This window comes from Ursus americanus, chromosome 3 (assembly GCF_024610735.1).
Source record: "Ursus americanus isolate L20-20 chromosome 3, mUrsAme1.1.p, whole genome shotgun sequence".
NCBI classification, from domain to species: Eukaryota; Metazoa; Chordata; class Mammalia; order Carnivora; family Ursidae; genus Ursus; species Ursus americanus.
In genome coordinates, this window is record NC_142129.1 from 21930978 (window position 1) to 21954102 (window position 23125).

General features: G+C 47.3%; 1 protein-coding gene across 1 annotated transcript; it reads right to left on the reverse strand.

The window, feature by feature from the left end:
- Positions 1–236: 236 nt before the first annotated feature.
- CPA4 (carboxypeptidase A4) lies at positions 237–22143 on the reverse strand. The gene is made up of 11 exons (XM_045792644.2): positions 22061–22143; positions 16575–16656; positions 16014–16148; positions 14823–14921; positions 12083–12184; positions 10647–10760; positions 9815–9925; positions 8563–8653; positions 6943–7142; positions 5892–5976; positions 237–1698 (listed from the first exon to the last, which is right to left on the reverse strand). The coding sequence occupies exons 1-11, from the start codon at positions 22126–22128 to the stop codon at positions 1511–1513; spliced, it is 1275 nt and encodes a 424-aa protein (XP_045648600.2). The 5' UTR covers positions 22129–22143; the 3' UTR covers positions 237–1510.
- Between the last annotated feature and the right edge of the window lie 982 nt (positions 22144–23125).

Below are 23125 nucleotides of genomic sequence, written 5' to 3' on the forward strand. Positions count from 1 at the left end.
GTTACATGCCATGATGTAAATTAATAAATCCGTATTCTGATTTTATCATCTGCCTTATCTGAGCTCTGTGGGCGTGAGTCAGCATCCCCGAGTCTAATCAACATGGACACTGAGAATACCAAGCTCCTGAGCTGAAAAACTAAGAACTAGACCCAGGACCAGAGTGCAGTCACCAAGGTAACACTGCCCTGGAGGCGCCTTGGCCTGATGGAGAGAAGGCCTTCCTACATGTCATGTGATACAGACAGGGATTAAAATTGACTTTTGACATTAGAAAGAGCTGCATATTCAAAACCATGGCTTGGTTCCATTCAGGTGAAGGCGAAGAACAGGAGATGATCACGAGACTCACATTGAATATTTATTGGCTTATGAGCACACGCCAGATGCCGCATAAATCCTAGGCAGGAGGGTAAGATTTACAGACATGTTTGAAAAAAGGGGAGGGGGGGCAGATAGTATGTGCTGAGAAGGAATGGAACAAGAGAAGCCTGACTGATGAATCCTTGCTCCACCTTGACACTCATGGTCGAGGATGCAAAATAGAGGTTGTCTTTGAAGACCAAAAGAAAAGCCAGGAGAAGGAAACACGAGGTACAGCAAAGCACAAACGGGAATGTGCCAGGGCAGTGAGATTATCCAGGCCAGAGGAATGATTTAGGACCCGTAGGGTGAGGGCAAGATCTCAGAAGTGAGTTCAAAAGGCAAAGTAGAGGTGAGCCCATTAGGACAGATGGGGATAATTTAGCAATCCTGCTATGAGATCACCACTTCATTAAGGGTTCCTGGGTGAGCAGCACCTATAGTGACACAGATCCCCTTCTGGGATCCCAGTTACACTGTGTAACAAGGGAAGAACATGATCAGAACTGTCATATCTAGGAATTTGGGGCCCAGTGATGAGAAGTGATCCACTACTTTGTATTCAGACCCCAAACAAAAACCAAAAAAAAAAAAAAAAGGAAGATGGGCTGTACTGATAACCCTACAAGATTTATTTTTCAAAGACAAATATGTTCAAAAAGGAGTGAGATAAATTCAAGGAAGTTCTGTGTCACCCTTGAGACTGATCTCAAAGATAGGCATTGTCGCCCACAGCATACCCCTTGGGGCCCCAGCAGAGCAAGGTCACCAGGCTGGCTAGATTGGACAAGGCTAGGGAACCATCTTAGATGTTTTTTGTTCTAAAAATGAGGTAGAGACATGCTACCCAGTACGGAGTGATCCTAAGTGTGGCGTGCCTAACCAATTATGTGAAAGGAAGGGCACACAAAGGGCTTAGTGAAACAGCAGGACCAAAACGCAGCAGGGTGGCAAGAGCACCTCTCTGAGGGGCACCACCAGAATGCATGAACTTCAAAGATGAGGGCTGGGGAGGGGCAGAACTGTGCTCCCCACAAAGCTAGAGGGCTCTGACTCACACATGAAAGAACAAGCTCCCTTTAATCATGGCTTAAGCGAGCACACATACATGGGGAGAAATAACTGGAGACAGAGTGGGGCTCCTCATCTAGTAGAGGTTGTCCCGCACATGCTCCATGATGGTCTTCAGCCCCAACCAGGTCTCCTCTGCAGTGGGGATGATCTGGTTGGCTGGCAGGAGGAAGCCATAGTGCCCGGTATCTCTCAACTCAAACGTGAATGCATACTTGATGCCATTATCATACGCCCAGTCAACGCTGCTCCCGCTAGCTGGATCTGTAAGTCAGAAAAGAATATACCCTTGAACCCCAGTTCCTTTCAGGGTTAGATGGTCAGGCCTCGGGAGTTCTACCGGCCTGTGGCTCCTTAGGGACCTAGCGTTCTTTCTGAAGGTCATCAGGCCACCAACACACAACCACTGGCCTGATCAATACGCCTCAGGCTGTCCTACAGGACGAACGTCTTCATTCATCTCAAACCAAGAGACCTTAAATTTTAGTGCCCACCTGGTCACTAACTCACTGTGTAAACTCCTTCTGGTCACTCAAAACCAATCTTCACAGAGTGTGATAGGCAGCCTTCAAGACAGCCCCAGTGATCCTTGTCTCCTGGTCTTCACATCCTTGGGTCATCCCCTCCAACACTGAGTGGGGCTGCCCTAACCTAGGTAACTAACAGGAGATTGCAGACGTGACGGCTAGATCACAAATGCTGTGGCTTCTGCCTCGCTCTCTCTTGGATCATTTGCTCTGGGGAAAGCCACGCATCAGGGTGTGTGGACGGTCAGAGAGTGTCCTATAGCCACGTCTGAGTGGTGAAGAATGGAGGCCTCTTGCAGGTACTCAGCACCTGAGTGAGCCACCTGAGAAGCAGACCCCTCCAGCCCAGTCAAGCCCTTCAGTGACTCTAGCCCTGGAAGACACCTTGACCGCAACCTCGGGAGAGGCCCTGAGCCACAGCCACCCAGCTAAGCCGTTCTTGAATCCCTACCCCAGGGAAAAAGTAGAAGTAAATAAATGTTTATTATTTTAAGCTGCTAAGTTTTAGGATAACTTTTTACATAGCAAGAGAAAACTGATACACAGAGACAAAGAAGCATAGCCCTTGGGACTTCCCTTTGCCAAAAGGCTGGGGAAGGGAAAGAGGCCCGTTTTCCTGCTTCTTCCGAGCCAAACCCTTCTAGAGCAGAAACTCACTAGAAGTGCAAAGTGTGGACGACACTGAATAATAAAATCATGATGTCAATAGCAGCTATCATTTATTGAACATCTCCCGTGAGCTGGCCATTTATACTGGAAAGTTTACATTTATGACCTCATTAATCTTTAAAAACCCAGTGAGGTGAGTATCACTGTCCTTGTTTTTCAGAGGAGGAAATCCAGGCTCATAATGAGTAATTTATCTAAGGAAATATAGATGGAAAATGGCAGGACTGGAATTGAAACCCAAGGCCATCTGCTGAAAAAAGCCCATGCTTTCCTCAACCTCCTTCCAGTCCATTTAGTATAGCACATGTCTGTTCAACGAAAACACAGGTCCTTTTGTTTTTCCATCATTCTTGAGGGTTGTTTCTCATGATACCACTTGTGATTTTTCTAGAGATGCTGCTTCTATTGTGATGACATGCCCCATGAGGTTATGAAACAGGTTCTCCTACAGTCTCTGAAATCCTTGTGTGGTTCTCATAGTCCTCCTCTACCCTGAGAACATGCTGAGTAACAAACAGATGATGGCACCAGAAGTTTCCAGAGGTTGTTTAAATGGCAACCTCAAGCATTTCAGAACACATCTTATATTCTGGAAGGAGGCAAGAAGTCCTCTGACGAGCAAAGTGACCAAGTGCATGCACTTCACTTTATTTGGGTCCCTGCTCAAAGTCTACCTACTCTTTTTTTAAAAAAAGGATTTTATTTATTTATCTATTTGAAAGAAAGAGAGATCATGAGGAGGGGTGAGGGGCAGAGAGAGAGGGAGAACCAGACTCTCCACTGAGCAGTGGAGCCCGACCCAGGGTTTGATCCCAGGACCAAGATCACGACCTGAGCCGAAGGCAGAGGCTTAAGTGACTGAGCCACCGAGGCGTCCTAGTCTATCTACTCTTTTAACATTAATGGGAACATACTATTAAAAACACCCTGTATTTCGAGCTCCACGTTCAGCGGAGAGTCTGCTTCTCCCTCTGACACTACCCCTCCCTGCCCCGCTTGTGCTCACTCTCTCTCATGCTCTCTCTCTCTCTCAAATAAATAAAATCCTTAAAAAAATAATAAGATAAATAAAAACTTAAAATTACAATAAATAAAATAAAAACCACATTGTATTTTTTGATTAACATTTAAAGATTATTCCCTATTAGCACATATACACACACCTCATTCATTTAAAGGGGGCACACTGTTCCATTGTGTGCCTGTACCAAATGTGTTTTTATTCAGTACTGTACTGATGGACATTTAGCTGCTCACCAGGCTTCTGTGACTATAAACAATGCCATCATGAACATCCTTCTTACTCACGATCTGTCCACGAGTCAAATGAGCCCAAAGAACTTGTGTATCAGCTCTTAGTAGCGAAGAGAAGGGGACAAGGTTGCTAGAGGCAGGTGGCCTGAAAGCAGTACAGTCTGACCAGGGGAAGGAAACATGAAAACTCTAAAAAAGCAGACACAAGAATTAAAGAAGCAAAATGGGCTTGGGGCTGTCCAGCACAGGGATTGAACATGCAATATGGCACAGAAGGCCTTCGGGACGTCACAACTGATGTGCAGAAGGCCACTCCGTCATGAAGAAAGGAGCTTAAATCCCTGGTACATGCTCTGTTTGAAAAGGCAAGAAAGTGTGAACTTCATTTGAGAATTATTTTCAGTGAAAATGGTTAGTCTAAGGAAAGGTCTGGCACTTGAAGGGACAAACATCGACTCTTCATGTAGCACAAGCAACAACCCATGGGATCAGAGTGTTATGATACGAACATTGATTACATTTCTGGAAAGCAAGGAGGGTAGACAAAGCCTTTAAAGAATGCAGAAGATGTGCTGTTGAAAGACTTAGGAAATATTATGTCTCCTGGACAACACTCTGGAGAGCCTTCCTCCTCTTGTTCTGGAGGAATCCGATAAGTATCTCTTGATTTCGGCATAACTTACGCTGGGAAGAATGTGTTTGATGTGGGATGACAAGGCCATCCTTTAACCTGGTGTTTGACCCAAAAGCCAGGACTGTGCTGACCCTCAAAGCTCTTTTGAGAGGGCCTCGTCAAAGGACTCCTACCAAGTCTCTTCATCTCTCTGCAGTCTTCAACTCAGTTCTCACTAATTAAGCAGAGGATGGAGAAACTCTCCTGATGTGCTGCTTCTCTGAGGAGTTCCCATTTAACAACGCTAATAATAATCAACTATGAATAATTAATGGCTGGTTGCCACAATTAGCCACACAAACACCAACATCAGGCTAATTGCTCTATGCAGCGAGGAGGCATATGAAACACAGACAAGAGTGCTGAGGTCAGAGTACAGAGGAGAATCCGGGAGGGGGGATGGAGAAACTTTCCAGGAGAGGAAGACTGAAGGGAACAGCTAACTGAGGGTGAAGCAATTGGATGGGAGAGTTATGGTATGGAAGAGGACAGAAATATCAGCAAGTTTGCAGGGGGTCTGAGGATGGGCCCACTGTGGGAAAATTACTTACAGAGGAGGCACTGGAAGGGAGAAGGGCACTAGCTTTAAAGGTGTCAGAACCATGTTCCTCATGTTCGTATTTTTATTTCCTATTGATAGCTAGACTCTCGGAGAATGATAACATTCTTCAATTTGATCTTTAAGTGTAAAGCTCAGGCTCCCAGCACGAGGGAACTGGAAGGAGCTGTAGGAACAGAGTGAAACACTCAGATGAAACAGTTCAGTGAGAAACCAAAACAAAGGTATTTCCTCAAAATGAGGTTGAAGCTGTAGGTAATGAGCCTCAAGACTGTCGTCAGGTTTGGAGTCTTGGTAGAGTTTGTTCGGGGGTTTCTGGCTTGATACTAACCATTGCAAAGAGGACCCCAGCTCCCAGCACGCTGTGCTCCAACACGTGCTCATTTCTGATGGGAAGGGAGGGGCTCTCCTCCAGCCCCCTATCACCACCTCAGTCTGCCTATCCAAAGGTGGGTTTCCTTTGAAAATGGAATGATAGGCTTGAGGAATTTCTGATAAACTATCTTTCATGGAATAGAAGGGACACAGACTCAAGCACACCAGCAGGACTCAACTCTCCACAGGCACGTGACAGATAGCATGACCATGTTGATGGTACTGATGGAGACGACCGCCCACAGCAGCTATCATCCCACAGGCTTGACGCAAATTTGGTCTATTACTAACAGCAAAAACAGACTACAACGTAGTAAGCCTAACTTGCAGCTCTTCTCCCACTTCATTTCAAGTTTCCTCTCCAAGCATTTTCTAAATAACTGACACAACAAGTACTTACAGACAGTGGTGCAGGTAGGACCCACTTGGTACGTAGTGCCCGACAGGGAAGCCAGAGCTTTGGCCGCACGCCTCGCCACCTGGTCCTAGGAGGGGGAACGAGCGGCGTGAGAAAGAGTGGATCCCACAGCCTTACACCCCTCAGCTTTTCTGCACTGCAATGGTGTGGAAGATTCTCGGCCCTTCCCTCAAGTTTCCCTTCTGGTCTCCTTCTTTTCCATCCAACCAGAGCCAAAGCCTGATACACAGAGATGCAGAGGGCTGCTCACCAACCCAACCTGTAAATGCACCACCATCTTCACCTATCCTGAGGGATGGGAATGTCACGTTCGTTAACATGTGAGAAGGCCAAGTATGTTCCAGAGAAAAACCTCTGAGAGTTGGGTGTTCCCAGAGTGGAGGTGGAGACAGGGCCATCGTTCATGGATGTGCTCATGCGGAGTGCCTGTTTGAGACCAGAATCGAGCCCACCCCTAGGATGAGCCCTGCATCTGCTGGGGGCTTTGTGGGCTAGCTGTGGCCCTGGGGAGGGGGGCGCTCTTGAGCCGACAAGCACAGAGGGAGAAGCCTGCAGTCATCCTACAGATGCCAGCCCTGCTCCAGTCAGGCCACCCTAAGTGCCTGTTCACATCCTAGGGTGAGTCACTCTATGTGACACAGAGCACCCCTAGGCTGTAGCCTGAACCCTACTTAAACTCCACCTTGACCGGAATGAGGAGCACCTTCCCCTTACCCACCACAATGCCACCCACAGTTCTTGGCAAGCGGTAGGCCCATCATGTATTTTGGTCAGAAAAACAATTGAGAGGGAAAGGCAGGGGTCAGGTGTGGTTCTTGAAACTCACAGCAAACACAGAAGTAAGGAGAACTGTCTTCTTCCTGTCCCCGGTAGGTCTGATGGCACATTCCAAAGGACAGGGAGAGAAGACCAAGCCCTGAATGAAATAAGTCCGGCCTCCCGGCCTTTCCCTATAAGCTGCAGAAGGACCACTGTGGCAGCACCCCAGGGTCAAGCAGGCCCAGGGCTAGGTGGAAGGCGGCCCATCACTCACCAGTTCATCGGCATCTGGGGCCGTCTTGACCGTGTACCCATATGGATACATCAGCAGCTGTGAGTAGCTGTGCAAGTCGATGAAGCATTTGAAATTCCCGTGTTCTTGGATGAAATCTACCACCGACTTCACCTCCGCTTCCGAGTTGGCATGGGGTCCGTGGTATATTTCAGAGCAAGGGTTGTCACTGGCTCCCTCTCCTGTGGGGGGAGGCCCAAGCAGAAACATGAACCCATAGGCAAGAACAAAGAAATGGAGGGCACTCAACCTGGAGGAAGGGCAGAAGAGGCTGGCCATGGACAGATCAATGTGAGGAGCCCCCCAGGGGCCTAGTCCGCAACATGTGTGGGTGGCGGGGAGGGTGCCGAAGTGGGAGGGTACTGGATCTGCCACAGCGGAGGAGGAAAAACTGGAAGGACTCCTTTAAATGGATAGAGTTGACCTTGTATTGCATCACTAACAGTTGTCATAAATAATTAATATCATACATGACAATGAGTTGTAATTAATAAGTATTCTAGATAATTAATATGAATACCAATTAATAATGAAAATGACTCCATTTATTCTGGTGTCAACTCATTCTCTTGGTTCAGATCTTAATGGCCAAGTGCTGCCAAAAATAATCTATCGCTGTGGCTAAAGCCTCGCCTCTGACAGGTATTGAGAAACACTGCCTTCTGCACTACCTCACAGCTAGCTCCCGGAGGCCCCTGGCATGTGGGCAACACCTCCAGTTGTGGGAAGATCTGACTTCACTCTGATGCCCTCAGTTCCCACATTTCTATCAGCTCCTTCCCCACAGGCACATTATTCTCCCCGCCATGGTGCGAGTGGCAGGCGAGTGTGCAAGTGCAAGAAGTACTTTGAAGACAGGACATCAGCACAGCTGTGGAAGGGCGAGAGCAAGCACTATCAGGTTCTGGAGCTGCAAGGTGAGGTTCGACCCTAACTCTTGACCACAGGCTCCTGAGACCGCCTCTGAGCTTCGACTGTCTCGTTTCAGATAATAAAACTCACTCACTGGGTCAGATGAATAAATAAGGTAACACACAGGAAAATACCTGGCAGCCAGTGGGCACGGCTGTAGGGATGATTTTTAAATAGCTGGAACTCAGAACGGTCTCCTAATTCTCGTGTCCTTCCCATGACACCAAAGGGCTGCGCATCACACTGACGCATCTAAGGGTCAACTGCTGGAGTTGAAGCCTCACCACGTCACACGATCTGGTCTGTTAGGGTCACGGTGCTAACTGCTCTCTTCCCAGTTTCCACCAGGAGCCCTTCCACCCACCTAGTTGCTCGCCCGGGAGAAGCAGGGATGACTAGGGGGGTGTAAGGCGTGGATCTGTACATCTAAGACTAGAACCATTTTTAAAATGTTAGTGTTCTTTCGGGAGAACAAGAATTGCTGAGTCATTCCCTTTCAAAATTACCCCAAAAAATGTTTTTTTAAAAAAAAGAAAAAAACCCAAGACATAGTGTAAGGGATTGACCCAAGTCTCTCAGTGAAGCAGGAACGAGCCAACCTGGAACCCGGCTCCCTCACTGCCAGCTCGGAGCCCTGGGGAGCAGGCTCCCCAGGGGCAACGAGGTGTGAAAGCCACCTTCCCAGCCTACCTGCAAAACTAGCATTCCAATTCCTATTTGGATCAGCACCAATGCAACGGCTTCCAGGACTGAGGGACCGTGTCTTCCTCCATAGTCGGTTCTGAAAAGGCCACCAAGGAACAAGCATTCAGAGATGGGTCAGGGCACAGGAGAAGCAAGGTGTTCTCTGAGGTCTGTGATGGACACGGGCACCGTGGAGGGGGCAAGCTGCTTGCAGCTCTGCCTGGAGGATCACCGGGACTCCGGTCCCCACGGACTGAGCGGCCTCCTCTCATCTCCCACAGAAAGGAGGCTCAGCCCTTCCAGCTCAGAGAGGACTCCCCAAAATGTCCTGATGAGAACTTTGTAACACAAGAACCAGCCTGGTAGCACCTGACCCACTGAATAATTTTTGGCTTCGGCAGAAGAAGGACAGACAGACATCGTACGATCCCCGGCATGACAGGAAGTGCACAGCAAGTGCTTTATTCTTGCCTAAAAAACGCACCTGAATCCAATCAAACTTCAAGATCTGACTGACTACTAGTGAAGGGGAAATGCGGGGGGTACAGGAACAAATGACACACAACAAAGGAGCCATCAGCCAAATTCAGAATGTGAGACATTCTACAGGACAATTTACTTGGTTTCTCCAACAAAGGAATGACATTTTTAAGAGAGATGCATGTGGCAGGGGTGGGGGTGGGTAACTGCCATAGATTTAAAAAGCCTGAAGCCGGAACAACCAAATACAGGTGCAAACCTTATTTGGGTACTGATTTCAACAAACTGACTCGAAAGACATTTAAAAGATAATTGGGGGAATTAGATGATATTAAAGAAATTCCATTAATTTTTTTTTAAAGTGACAGTGGTGTATTGTTTGGGGTTTTTTTGTTTTGTTTTGTTTTAATTATCATCAACCAGAGATGCGTACTAAAGAAATTTGGGGTAAAATAACCTGATGTCAGGGATTTGCTTTTAAACAAAAGGGAAAAAAAATGTGTGGGAGGGAAAGAAATGAAAAGAAGATTGGTAAAGTGTTGATAATTGTTCAAGATCCGTGCATGATAGGGAGTTCATTAGACTATTCTCTCTAAGAAAAAATATTCCCTGGTGGCTCTCAGCTCAGGGAACGAGTGAAAAATGGGAGCGCAAGGAAGCTCGTAACGTGCATATGTGTGGGAGTTCTCTCCACGTTCCTCCAACTGTTTAGGTGGCACAGCAAGAAATTCAACAGACTCTTCTTAACGTCAAGCCCAGCTCATTCAGTATTACTCACTTGAGTTTGTGTGTACACATATCCATCAGGATTGGCCACCGGCAACAAGAAAATGTCCATTTTCTGCAAGATGGAGGTGATGGCTGGGTCCTTCCCGTAATCAGATACAATCTAAGCAGAGACAAGAAGCTTGTCAGCTATGCCATGGCCAGCTGGGGTGCTCAGTCTAAGCCCGTGTATCTTCCAAAGATACCCCTCTGCAGCCTCCCTGCCACCCTCATAGACACAGCTCTCTGCAAAGCTCTTGGGAGTGCTTCAAAACCTGGGGGAACATGGCTTCATGATGACATCAACTGCAAGGAGTCCGGGGCTGCCTGGTTGATTCATTCCTTCCGGGGGATGGGAACAAGGGAGGGAAGAGCCACACATCACTCTAGTTTTGGGGAATCTGGGCCCCCATGCTAACAGGCAGGGAAAGGAAATCCTGCACACACAGCACTCCTCCTCTCCCTAGTGCTGCCTTAAAGCAGACTCTCCAGGGGGACACGGAGACAGCATGAGGTCCCTGAGGGTCTGGAGGGCTAGGGTGGAGCTGAAGGCAAAGTTCATCTGAGTTTCACCCCTTTCTGCGGGGCTGACTCTCGGTCAGTGTTTCGGGGCCACCTCTGTAGCTCATCAGCTTGCTCTCAGCCATGAATGGACTTTGTCCTTTAGCCACAATGGCTTGACCAAAGGGCGCTGACCTTTTGCTTCTCCAATCCAAAAAGGCCCCCTGGCCTACTGTGTCTGTGCAGAGTGCCTTCCCACCTCGTCCCCCGGGCCCAGCCTCTTGGGACCCTGCAGGGGCACCCTGGGCCCGCCAGAATGCTCAGCTAATACCGGGAGACATGACCTTCCTCGCAGTCCAGATCGCCGTGGCCTGCGAGATCCACTCTCGGGAATGGATGCCTGCGTTCAGCCAAATGGCCGGCCGCCGCCGCCGCCGCCTGCCTTCGGCAGTGCTGAACTGTGAAAGGACAAAGAGGCCAGAAAATGACCCTCCTGCCCATGTCTCCACTCACCTCTCCTCTCCCCAGCTCACCCCTATTCATTTACTCCATTTAAGATAATTCAGAGACCAAATGTTCCTGAGGGCACCATCTATTTATCAGGCTTATCCGCAACCAGGGAGCTTAATTGGTTGGCTGGCGAGGCCCAGCCGCTTGAGCTGCTCCAGGGTTGGAAGCAAATGGGAAGGGGAAACAATTGCTATTGCGAATGATAATGCCAGTGTGATTAGAGATTATATTATGTCTCTTGAAAGACCTCAAATGGTATCCCAACAGAGAGACCCAAGAGTGCATGAACCAGCCCGTTCTAGTTGATGCAGTAAATGAATTCGATTTTAAAAGGAGGAGGAGAGAGGTTCACTATAGCTCTTTGCAAATGGCATTAAATGAATTCTGCCTCCTGCCTTCTAGCACGGGGCCGGGCCGCCCTGGGTCAAAGCGTGGTGCTAATGAAGCCAGAGTCTCCATCAGGTTGGCAAATAATCTAAATTTATGTGGATTATTTTAGAGCGACCAGCTCAGTGGCAAATCACCTCTGGCTGGTAATTCAAGCCACGAGCCTGGGTTCTTCAGGGCTTCTCTGAAGCTAAGGATTTGACAAATTCTTAGCACCATCAGCTGTTCCATGGTTCATATCTCCAAATTCCTTTTTATTCATTTGGCCGGATTATTTATGTCCCTGCCATAAATTCTCTACCTCTTTTGCCAATATAGACGTGAATCTGTTAGAAATATCTAGAAATTAGGCTTTGTGCAGCCAAGGATCATAGACTGGGCTTAAAATTACATCAACCCTAAAATTAGCTTCCTAGATTGCTTTTCCAATAAGTACCCCTAAAAGCAGAATAGAATTTGTAGAACTATCCCAATTTGACTTGCTTTTTAGAGGTAAAAATGAAGGCAAAAGATTGTGGCCCATCTGAGCGCTTTCTGGAATGCTAACCAACCCACCCACCCCCATCCCACAACCCCTCACACACTCTACAACCACCCCCACCCCCCCACCCCCCCCACCCCACCCCCACCCCGCTAATCCTGCCTTTCAGTCAAAACTTGCAATGGGATGGACTCCTTCTAAATTCTAACTCCTTCCACATTAGGCAAAAATAGGGGACTCTTGGTCACACCAAATTTGAATCTCAGTAGATGTCTCCCTGTGTCCCTGAAGTCAAGGAGAACCTAAAAAGCTGCCTTCTTCAGAGTCTGAGGGCTGGGTTCTGGACACAAGGGACCAGGAGCCTGAGTCCAGTCAGGCCTCTTGAGGAGCCTGGGGCCTCACCTTCAGTACATACATGGGCCGGTTTTCAAACGAATGCCCAATCTTCACCCTGCTCGCCAAGTCAGGAACATCTCTGGCAATGCTGTCCATCTCATGGTAAATCTGAAGCATGAAAAAGTGAACTTAGGGGCATTTGAAAATTTTGTTCAGCTCTGGGTAGGTATCTGTGAACTTCATCTTACTGATCCCAATGATTTCTTTATTGATTTATCAATGATTAGATCCAGCCCTTCGATCTCGGGGTTGACAATATTACCGCCATGGAATACTTATGCTTGAAGAACTGCCTAAAGAGTCCTTTTCCACAATGTTCTAGAGAATAACACATTTTTTCTGTCCATAAAATTATAGGCCACTAAACTAGAGAGACTAGTGCAAATACTGCTCTAGCAGTGTGGTCCTTCACGCCACACTAGACTGGATAATCAGCAATTGCCCCATTTAGCCAAGGTTCTTGAAAACGGTCCTTTCCAAACCTTTCCATCACTTTCTCCACCAGTTTATTTTTTAATTAGCGTACACCATATATATATATTTGTTTTATAATGTGCATATATTATCCATATATTATATATATTAAATATATACAACATATTATGTATACCACTGGAATAATGTACCAAATATATTACGTACCTTATAAAACAAACAAACAAAAGAAACAAAAATGGTGGCTTTAACAATAAATATAAAAGTACGTAGAACGTAAATAGAAGTTGTAATAGTTTCTTACTCCATCCCAGTGAAGCATCTTTGCTTACACCCTGCAGTACAAGCACCCCACTTTGGAGATTCCTCTAACGTCCCTAAGAGAATAGTGAAGAACTGTAAATAATGGCTACAGATGCTTCCTTTCAGTTTCAATTTCTAAAAAAAAAAAAAAACTTGATTTAAATAGAGTTTATCCATCTTTGTTGCTCAAAACTTCTGAGGGGCAAAAGAAGGAAATAAAGAAATTTATATTTAGACCTTAAAAGTGGAAGAGGGAGCTTTACAGAGGAGAAAAATATGCATCAGAAAATGGAGCCTTGGGACCAGATATCTGCCTTAGGCACTGAGGGTTTACAGCAACCCAGGAATAGCGATAAAGAGCCCAGGACCCAGAGTGGAGCAAGGAGCTGGAACTTGAGAGCTGAGAACTGGCCATTCCAGTCATGAAAAGGGCCTGGAAACTCTATCTACTGACCCTAGAAAGTGAAGCAAAAGCTGGATGCCCACCCTGAGCCATGAGAGGCAAGAGAGTCACCCAGGAGAAGTTAAAACACCAAGCTATATCAGGAGGGAGGGGCACAAATTCACACTGCCAACATGAGGTGGAAACTCAGCTGGGAAATTAACAGAAACAACGGCAACCACAACAACACACAGAAAAACTGAAATTGGAAACCCTGGCTGAGACAGACATGAGACTCCCACCAGAGACCCAAGCAGGCCTAAGCGGTTAAAGGATGAGAGCTCTTCAAAGCTGTTTTTAGAAAGAACTGTATGTGATCAAGCCAAGAGGGAGACGGTACACCGAGGCATAGCAGAAGGCCTCACGGGGGACAGGGGAAGTGGGGGAAGCTGCCATCAGACGGCAGTGACCCCTAAAGCCAGACAGCAAAAGCAAGTGCAGGAGAAAGTGCGGCGCCCATAGCAGGCAGGGGAGGGGATGGAGTTCCCGGGGTCTTGGGTGACATTTGCAACCACTTAGCTCAGCTAGGGAGTGCGCCACGTTAACAAGGCTCACGTCATGGGTCTGATCCCTGTGTGAGCCCTGAGCTCTGCTTTTGTCCATGGCCCTGGACTGAACTCCTAACTTCATCCAGCTGTTTGGCAGATGTGTGTCACTGGTCACAAAAGGGATCAAGGGGCAGTGCGGTTGGAAGTGTACACACTACACAAAGCTACTGACAATCATGGGAAAGAAGTGAAAACAGTTGGTCAACCTTGGAAATAATCCCTCATCTAGAAGAAAAACAACTCGAAGTCTATGCCTCACGAAAAGCATGCCAGGAACCCCATCTTTGGATATAAAGAACAACGTGTATGCAGGTATGGGAAGGAGAATAACAATTTCGTTTTGAGGTGTTGTTCTGAGCTAGTAGGGTTTCCAGACTAATGTAGAAGACATTGAGGGTCACAGGGAAACTATAGGACATGTGATACAGTCTCACTCTATAGCCCCTCTTGATTCCTCAAGTTCTAATATCATATTAAGTGGTTCTGCTCCAAGTTTTTTATTGGAAGGGTTGGCTTACCTTGAAAGTCAGTCATCTATATAAAGTGGTTTTTAACTAAACACAGCACCAAAACACATTATAGAACAAATATACATTATAAGTAATCATGATAAATGAGTGGAAATATTTGGTTAACCTTGGAAATAACCACTGTCTACTTGCCTGGAATAAGTAACATTTTAATCCGGGTGAGTAAAATACAGGGATTATGGCGGGGTATAAGAAGGCTGAATTACAAGGACGGAAATGATTGTAATTATTTCATGGTTTTCTTTCAAGGGTTGCCTTAGAAAAGAAGGATGCATGTGGGAGAAAATGTTCAGTTGTGTCTCACTACGCTCTTAGGTGCTGGTGGGAGATAAACAACTCAAGAATTACCAAAAAATGGTAGTGTTCACATTTTAGCCCCTTAGTGAAGACATACTGTGCTAAGGACTAACGTCTCCTCAAAGTAAGGAAGGGGGTTCGAAACCCAGGATGGCGATGACCTTGATCTTAACCTGCTCTGAGACACTTACAGCTTCCAGGGAATGGTAGGCCCCATAGTTGAAGTTATTACTGCTCCGCTCTTGCCCTTCATTGTGTTGCATTTCTTCATCTTCATTATCTAAGAGGGCCTAAAACAGACACGGCAACGCTGTGAAGTGCCCCACTGGAGATGGAGGTTCATGTTGTTTCTGCCATATTTTGGCATGAGCTGGCCAAGATGGCGGCACCCTCAGCACACAAACATCAAGGTGTAAAAGGGGGTCAGAGTTCTTCCACATATCTATAAAAGCTTATTTATTGGCACCAATGTACATCACCCGTTCAAAACCCACTTACTCCCCAAAAGCAACATATGTGCTATCTGGTTATTCTATACTATGAATTCTCTAGACATCAGCCCGCATCTGGTATCCAGTGCCTCTGAAATAGACAGCTTGGGAAACCATTCAGAAACAAAGAAATTCTTATAACCACTCATACTTTGAAGGCTCCTGGCAGATGTCTGTGACATGTGAGGATGATTAATAAGCTCACAGCTGCTCACGCCATCAGGAAACTCTTGGGCCAAATCACCAATTAGTCCATAACCCACCTCGGTGAAGGAGAGAACATGAGCCAGGCACTGTCCTGCTGTTCAGATACAGGTCGTGAGGCTTGGGTGTCTGGCTTGGGTGGTGATGTTCCCTACGCTGAGAACTATTGGTGACATTCCCTCTTTCTCAAAAGATGCTTTTTATGACTGGTCTCCAATACCCCCTCCCACACACACACAGACACACTTTCTTCCCTCTTGACTTCAAATACAACAAGGGAGAGAGGCTTCATATTTGTGGGGCATCTATGACAGACCAAGTACCGTTGGGCATTCCACATACACTTAATACATTTAATTTTCCCAATAAATTGTATGAAGTAGGCACCGCTGTTACCATTTTACTGATGAAGAAACAGAGACTCAAGACGTTAATACCGTGTCAAAAGTCACACAGCTGATAGTTAGCAAAATCAGGATTTGGATCCAGATCCGTCCAGTTCCCTAACCTATGTATGCCCTTTCTACTACATGTTCCCACTAACAAGTCACTGCACTTTACTTCCATGGACCTCAGTGAGTTCATCTATAAAATGCAGAAGGCTAAGACCAGGACTTGCACATGTCTCGGGTCCACTCTGTGTGCTTTGTCCTATGCAAGACCAGTTAGGGACCTTGGCCTACCTACCTGCAGGTCTTCAATTGTCACTGAGTACTCTAAGCCCTGGGACTTCAGGAAGGATTTGACTGGCTGCAGACTGATAGACGGGACCAGGATATCTACAGGACGACTGAAGGTGGAGGGAGGTTTCCAGACGTTGAGCTGGAGAACAGAAATAAAACCAGGTTAAAGGACAGTTCAGGTAAAAGGCACAATGAGCTCATTCTTCCAGAACAACTGCCAAAAGCCAGGGTGATCCCTAAGGATCTGGGTTCTGCCCAAGGGCAAACTTTGCCCATTTCACAGCTGTGTCTGGCCTACCCAGAAGGCAATATCTGGCAAAGTCAAAGAAGTGGTAAGTCAATGGCAGATAGAAAGATGGAGCCCACCGTTGAGGCTGCCCAGCTCCAAGGACAGCAGTGCTGTGATCACGGTACTTTTCCCCATCAGCCCTTGCAATCCTGTGAGGGCACGTTAACTAATACAGGACTATACCCAAAAACTCTCCAGGAGTAACAATGCCAGGGTGCAAGAGTCTTCTCTCACAGAAGTCAGAGATACCCAAGAGGACTAAGAAGAACCAGGTACCTTAAGATTGTCTGAATTCACTAGCTGACTTAGTCTGCTGATCTCGTCTCCATTTCTGACGTTAATCCTAAAAACTTGGTCCCTGGAGAAAAAAAAAAAAAAAACAAAAAACAAGATAATGGTGAGCTTTCAGCTGGCAAATAAACCCCAAGCCTATGTCCCAGACATAACTGGGCCGAATGAGAGGAAATGGTCTAGTCTTTGGTTATAATGTATAGCCATTAAAAATAAGACTATGTGGCAAATATGAAAAAGTGCTTATAGTATAACTTGAAGGGAAATATTAAGTGAAAGAGCAGGACACAAAATTGTGTGTATGCCATGATTACAAGTATGGAAAAAGCAGATGCATTGGAAGAAAAACAGACAACGGAAATATAGCAAATGCTGACAGTGCTTATGTCCGGGTCGTGGGATTATGGATGACTGACTTTTTTTCCCCTTGTATCTGTTTTCTGTAATGTGGTCATATTACTTTATAATGAAAAACATATATATTTTGCAGAAAGGAATGTTCCTGAGTTACACGCAAAGCTAACTCAAGACATAAAGAAGCACTTCTTCACTGTCAGGGGCTAGGACTGAAACTCTAGCTGAAGGTCCACGCTGGAAAGAGCTGGAAAAGAGAACAGACCTTCCATCCTTGGAGGGTTAGCTATTTGCTGGGTGGTCTCTCAATCCTGTCCAGCTCCAGAACTCTATACAAATGTGAAGTACAATACGGGCTAGGGTGCTGCGGCTGACTTGGGATTCAATCCTCCCAAGGGGGCCCTGAGAAGGCCCAGAAGTGAGCCGGCCAGTCCCGAGCCCCCCTTTGTTGTTTGTCCTGAACTTGCTTCATCTACACCATTTAGCTTCCGCAGCAGCGGCAGGGGCCGAGGCCCCCGAAGTCCTGTGTGTGGGTGGGAGAAGGCCGAGCCTGAAAAGCTGCCTTTGTGCTCTCAGCCGGCTCAGGGAGCCAGGGGAGCCATTAGGCCGTTGCTAGGTGACAGCCCGAATGAATCCGCACTCGACGCTGTCACATGCGTCATCCCTTTACACGAATGAATGCGGGAAGAGCTGCTGGAGAGGGCTGTGGGCTGAAGGACCTGTTGACAGGGAAAATGGTTCTGTCACAGGGAGCTAAATGTGCAGCCTCACGTGGCAGATCCGCATCTTCTCATCAGAAAACCGGCTCAATCCAGATGGGACTCTCAGGGTTTAACTTTGTTCGGGGAGATTCTGGAGAATCTCCAGGGGGCCTAGTCCAGCCCCAAAGAGGCAAGGTCCACCACAGAATTGCTGCCACTAAAGGTGGCAGGTCTGGAGGAAATGCCAGCGCCAAAGGGCTCACTTTCTCCTGGCTCATCCGGTCTCCACAGGGTCCTTGGAGGTGGGCCACTGAGCACAACCCCTGGGAGCTGTTGAGGCCACAGTGGAGAAGCCACCGGCCGGGCAGGTCTCAGTCTGAACCCAACACGCTTGCTAGAGGTCGAACTGAAGCCCCGTGAAGATGGGGAGTCAAACCACCATTTCCCTGACACAGGCAAGCAGCCTCCCAAAAAAGGAACAGGTTTAAAGCAGAAGGGAAATCCTTACTCCTGGCTAAGTACCAAGGCCCATCTGCCGAACTTATGCTCTGTCACAACCCACCCCCAACACTCCAGAAAAAGAGGAGTCTTTGAAATGAGGGTTCTAGAAAGCACCTGTGCACTGCCATCTCTATCGGCAAAATGAGGCATCTGTAAAATACAGCACTGACTAGAGCAATTACAAGGAAGGAGGGGAGGGAGAAGGAACAGGAAAAAAAGAGGAACATAAGAATAAGGGGCTCGCAAGAGTATGAACACCATGTTACACAGGCACGCAGAGCATGCGTTTTACTTTTCCCGGAGTGGTGGCTTCGCCACAGAACTTCCATACTCCTGGGCACAGGTCACGACAGTGGAACATCGTGGATCTAACTGGCCACAGCACATTTCATCATGCCCTATCAGCCAAGTTACAGAGCACAAAGACGCAACTGGAGCGCAGAGAGGCAGAGTGGAAGGACTGGTGCAGAGTGGAGCCCTTCCCTATCTGTCTCTCCTCCACCTCTTCCTCCTCCACGCTCTCAGTTCCGGCCTCACTGAAATCCCAAATTCACCACGTCCTTTGCCCTTCCATGCCTTTGCACATGCTGTTCCCTCTGCCCAGATGCCCAGCCCTTTTCCTTATCTGCCTGGCAATCTCACGCCCAGGCTTTAGAACCAACTGTCATCCCCCATGAGGTTCTCCCTAACCCGGAGGCAACGTTAGGGACAGTCTTCAGAGGATGCTAAAAAGTGGGGGGGGGAGGGCGCTGGTGAATCTAACACCATTCTCCTGAGCATAAGTCCATCAAAACCTAGAAGCAGAGATGCCTGGGTGGCTCAGTCCTTAAGCGTCTGCCTTCAGCTCAGGGCATGATCCCAGGGTCCTGGAATGGAGCCCCGCGTCGGGCTCCCTGCTCCACTGGGAGCCTGCTTCTTCCTCTCCCACCCCCCCTGCTTGTGTTCCCTCTCTCGCTGGCTGTCTCTCTCCCTGTCAAATAAATAAATAAATAAATCTTTTAAAAAAGCAAAAAAAACCTAGAAGCAGAGAGAACGTAAGTAGGCGCCTGGTGAAGGGCAGCCATTTTCTTGCCCTAATTGTCCTTGTCTCTATTTGAAAAATGCTCTTTCCCAGTCCTGAGAGTGCAGATAGCTGCACACAACCTATCTCCACTCTCTGGAAATCCATGCAAAGATCTCAAACTCTCTGAAAGTGGAAGATTTGTCTGGGAGAGGGGATATATAGGGATTTGCAAGTTGCTGTGTTTACCCCTACTACTCCACACAGGTGTTCTTAGTGCTCCTGGCGCCCTCCTCTCACTCACCCTCACACTCATCCCACGTTCTGACAGTCAACAGTCCCCCTGGTGCTGAGCTTCTATCCCTCCCTCGTTTCCATGCAGGCAAGCCAAGTGGCCTGTTCTTTGTGCCTTTCTCACCCATATCCCCAACCACCACCACGGAACTCTTAAATGCCTGCCAGCTACCGCTGGTTCTCCTCCAACCGGTTCTGCAACTACATTCCTGTTCTCTGCCTGCCCTGTACCTCTAGGCATCCTGGCCACCGTCCTGTCCTTAAGATGACCAAAGGGCAGGGGCGCCTGGGTGGCACAGCGGTTGAACGCCTGCCTTCAGCTCAGGGCGTGATCCCGGCGTTCTGGAATCGAGCCCCACATCAGGCTCCTCTGCTATGAGCCTGCTTCTTCCTCTCCCACTCCCCCTGCTTGTGTTCCCTCTCTCGCTGGCTGTCTCTATCTCTGTCAAATAAATAAATAAAATCTTTAAAAAAAAAAAAAAAAAAAGATGACCAAAGGGCAGGACAGAAGACACCAGCAGAGCAAGACACCGGGAGCAGTAGGGCATTGGGTAGAAGGAACAAAAGCTGAGGGCTGAGGGTGGGGGAGAAAACCCATCATCTTCATCTCCATCAGTACTGTCCCCCCCTTCTAGCCAACCCGTGCTCTGGCCTCCCGTCTCCTGAATGCTCAGAGAGGCCAGCTTCCCCTTGTTAGAAATGTTCACTGAGCTGGGTGTGTGGGACATGTCTGTGAGCCCCTGGAAGGATCCCACCGCCTTTCCTGGGTTCCCTACCATAGGGTGAGAACAGATTTTGGCGTGAGGATGACACCATCAGTTAAAACCATCTGCAATCAGCTCCAGCAGGCAGCCCTTTCATTATAAGCTCCTGGGGTGGGCACTCCAGCACCAGGCCCAGCTGTCTCAACTCAGGTGTCTGCTACATTGTAAGCAAAGTCTGTATCCTGAGAAATAAAGATTTTTCCAGCCATGTGAATAGCTGCAGTGAGAGCCTGACAGCTCCATGCATCAGCCCACACGGCGGCAAGCATAGTTATTACACACCTACTGCTGAGCTGCCTGTGGAAAAATCTCCTTCTCCGGCCACCTGCTATGCCTAACCCCTCTGAGCTATTTGACAGTAGACACCAGGTGTGAAAAGAAGTCATCACCATAAAAATTACTCCATCTCATATAAGTAATTACCTCAATAAACAACCCCCAAGTCCCTTTAGCCAGCTAGCATATTAGAGAGTAAACTAACAGAGATATATCTGCGAGATAAAGGATTCTATCTGGAGATTAACTTGTGTTACAGCAAAGGGTATGCGTTTTGCCTTCAGAGTTCCAGCTCCCCTGCTTACCAGCTAAGTGGCCTTGGGCAGGTTCCTTAACCTTTCTAAGGCTGAGTTTTTTCATGTTTAAATTGAGGAAAATAACACCCCTGCCTGCAGAGTTGTTGCGTGATCCAAAAGATAATGCACATGAAAGCTCTTTGCAAATGGCAAAGCATTATGCAGTAATGAGTTATTAGAATTCAATCTTCTAGCAGGGGACCACGGCATCCTTTCATCTCCCCTACCTCCCAAATGTCTTCTCCGCAAACCGCAAAGCATTCTGCATGGAGCGTGTTGAGCATATATGTACACACACACACACACACACAGTGTACAGGTGTATCCTCACATGTCAATTCTCACCACTGTGGTTAGGCAAGACCTAGCAAATCTCTGTGTCCCAGATGCTGATGAGAAAGCCCCAGGTCTACAAAGCCTCCACCACTAACAGAGAGATGAAACCAAAAAGCCTAAGACCCAGGTTTTCTCCTAAGCATGGTGGAAATTAGAAACAATTCCTGGTAGTTCTTGGTACTTCAGAATATAGAAGTAAGAAAGTGGAAGAGGTGGGGCTCCTGGGTGGCTCAGTCGTTAAGCATCTGCCGTCAGCTCAGGGCGTGACCCCGGGGTCCTGGGATCGAGCCCCACATCGGGCTCCCTGCTCCTCTGGGAACCTGCTTCTCCCTCTCCCACTCCCCCTGCTTGTGTTCCCTCTCTCACTGGCTGTCTGTCAAATTAATAAATAAAATCTTTAAAAAAAAAAAAAAAGTGGAAGAGGCCTGGAACTGACCTTAGAAATAAGAACTGGTGGGGGCACCTGGGTGGCACAGCGGTTGAGCGTCTGCCTTCGGCTCAGGGCGTGATCCCGGCGTTATGGGATCGAGCCCCACATCAGGCTCCTCCACTATGAGCCTGCTTCTTCCTCTCCCACTCCCCCTGCTTGTGTTCCCTCTCTCGCTGGCTGTCTCTATCTCTGTCAAATAAATAAATAAAAAATCTTTAAAAAAAAAAAAAAGAAAGAAAGAAAGAAATAAGAACTGGGAAGTAAAAGAACTGGCAGGAGATTAGGGAGCCAGGGAGGGACTGTGGAGCCCACCTCGTCCTGATTTCACAGATATGATTGAGCTTGAGAGAGAAGGAACTTGCCCAGGATGACATAGGGCAGAACTGGGACACAAGCTCGTGTCTTCTTTCCCAATGCCAACTCCACTTGAGATATAATCAGCCATTCATTTTCAAATCCATTCGGCTCCCATATCACTGAATTAACCAAGTAATAATAATAAGTCCAAAAGGAACTTACCCAAAAAACTTTTCTCGGCCACAGATGCTGAGCCCAATAAGGGCCCCAAAGAATAGTAACCACTTCATGTCCCAAGGGTGTCAGTCATAGAGTGACTGAGTCAAGCTGTATTTATAAGAAGTCTGAGGCAGACTCATGTCCTCGAAAATGCTAATGTGATTCCCAAGCACCCTGGCAACTGTGACGGTACGTCAGGTGGGCCCCTACCGATGCCTCTTCCATTCCTTTTGAGTGATAAAGGCCTCTTGATTTACAAGGTCAGGAACTTGCTCCTCAGGCTGGAAAAGTCTGTGCCAAGGGTGCCATATTGCTCATCGGTTGGTATTTAAATAGTGTTTTTTCAGTAAATAGGGAAGTCCCACAGTGCTGGAAAGAATTTATACTGATAGGAGAGGCCAAATTGTAAATCTGAAATGGAGTTACCTCTAGAGTAAAAAAAAAGAAAAGAAAAGAAAAAGAAAAGTGAAGAAGTGAAGACTATCAAAGAAACCCCAAGTCAACTCCAAGACCACACACTTGATAAGCCCTGTCAGAGAATTTCACCAGAGCAGGCCATGATGATGAAAGTTTGTGACCTCTGTTATGAATCTGACACCTAACTCTTATGACTTCACTAAAAAAGTAGAAATACATGAAGTCAATGGGATAGGAAGAAGTGTTAGTCTGAATAAAATAATCAGTTTTCCTTGGGGTCTGAGTAAAGGTAAGGCTTAATGGTATTATTAATAATGAGACTTTCTTACACTTGCTAGACTCTGAGTCTGGTATCCTTTCTACCAAATCATATCAGAATAAATGAAAGGCACTCATGATCTCTCCAACTTCTTCAGGGACTCTGAGGCCTTCGAGTCTGTCCTGGGAGCTCCAAATCCTCAAATTCAGAATCCCAAACCCAAAGCCTCCCCCATCCCACTGTCCCCAAGGGCTACATCATTCTTTCTGCTCTTGCTCAAGGGGGGTGGATACAACCAAAGGTCATTGTTGGAGGTGTTAAAGAAAAATTATTCTGACACTTGTTAAAACTGTAAGGAAGACTTTTTTCAAGATTATTAGAATAGCGCTCAC

Bases quoted from the DNA above. Each gene is read 5' to 3' on its own strand.
- CPA4 (XM_045792644.2), bottom strand. From the start codon at position 22,128: ATGAAGTGGTTACTATTCTTTGGGGCCCTTATTGGGCTCAGCATCTGT. The intron at 14,922-16,013 runs GTAGGTAGGCCA...TGTCTGTTTTAG, and splicing joins TGACAATTGAAGACCTGCAG to GCCCTCTTAGATAATGAAGA. The intron at 7,143-8,562 runs GTAGGCTGGGAA...CTCCCCCCACAG, and splicing joins TTGGAATGCTAGTTTTGCAG to GAGAGGGAGCCAGTGACAAC.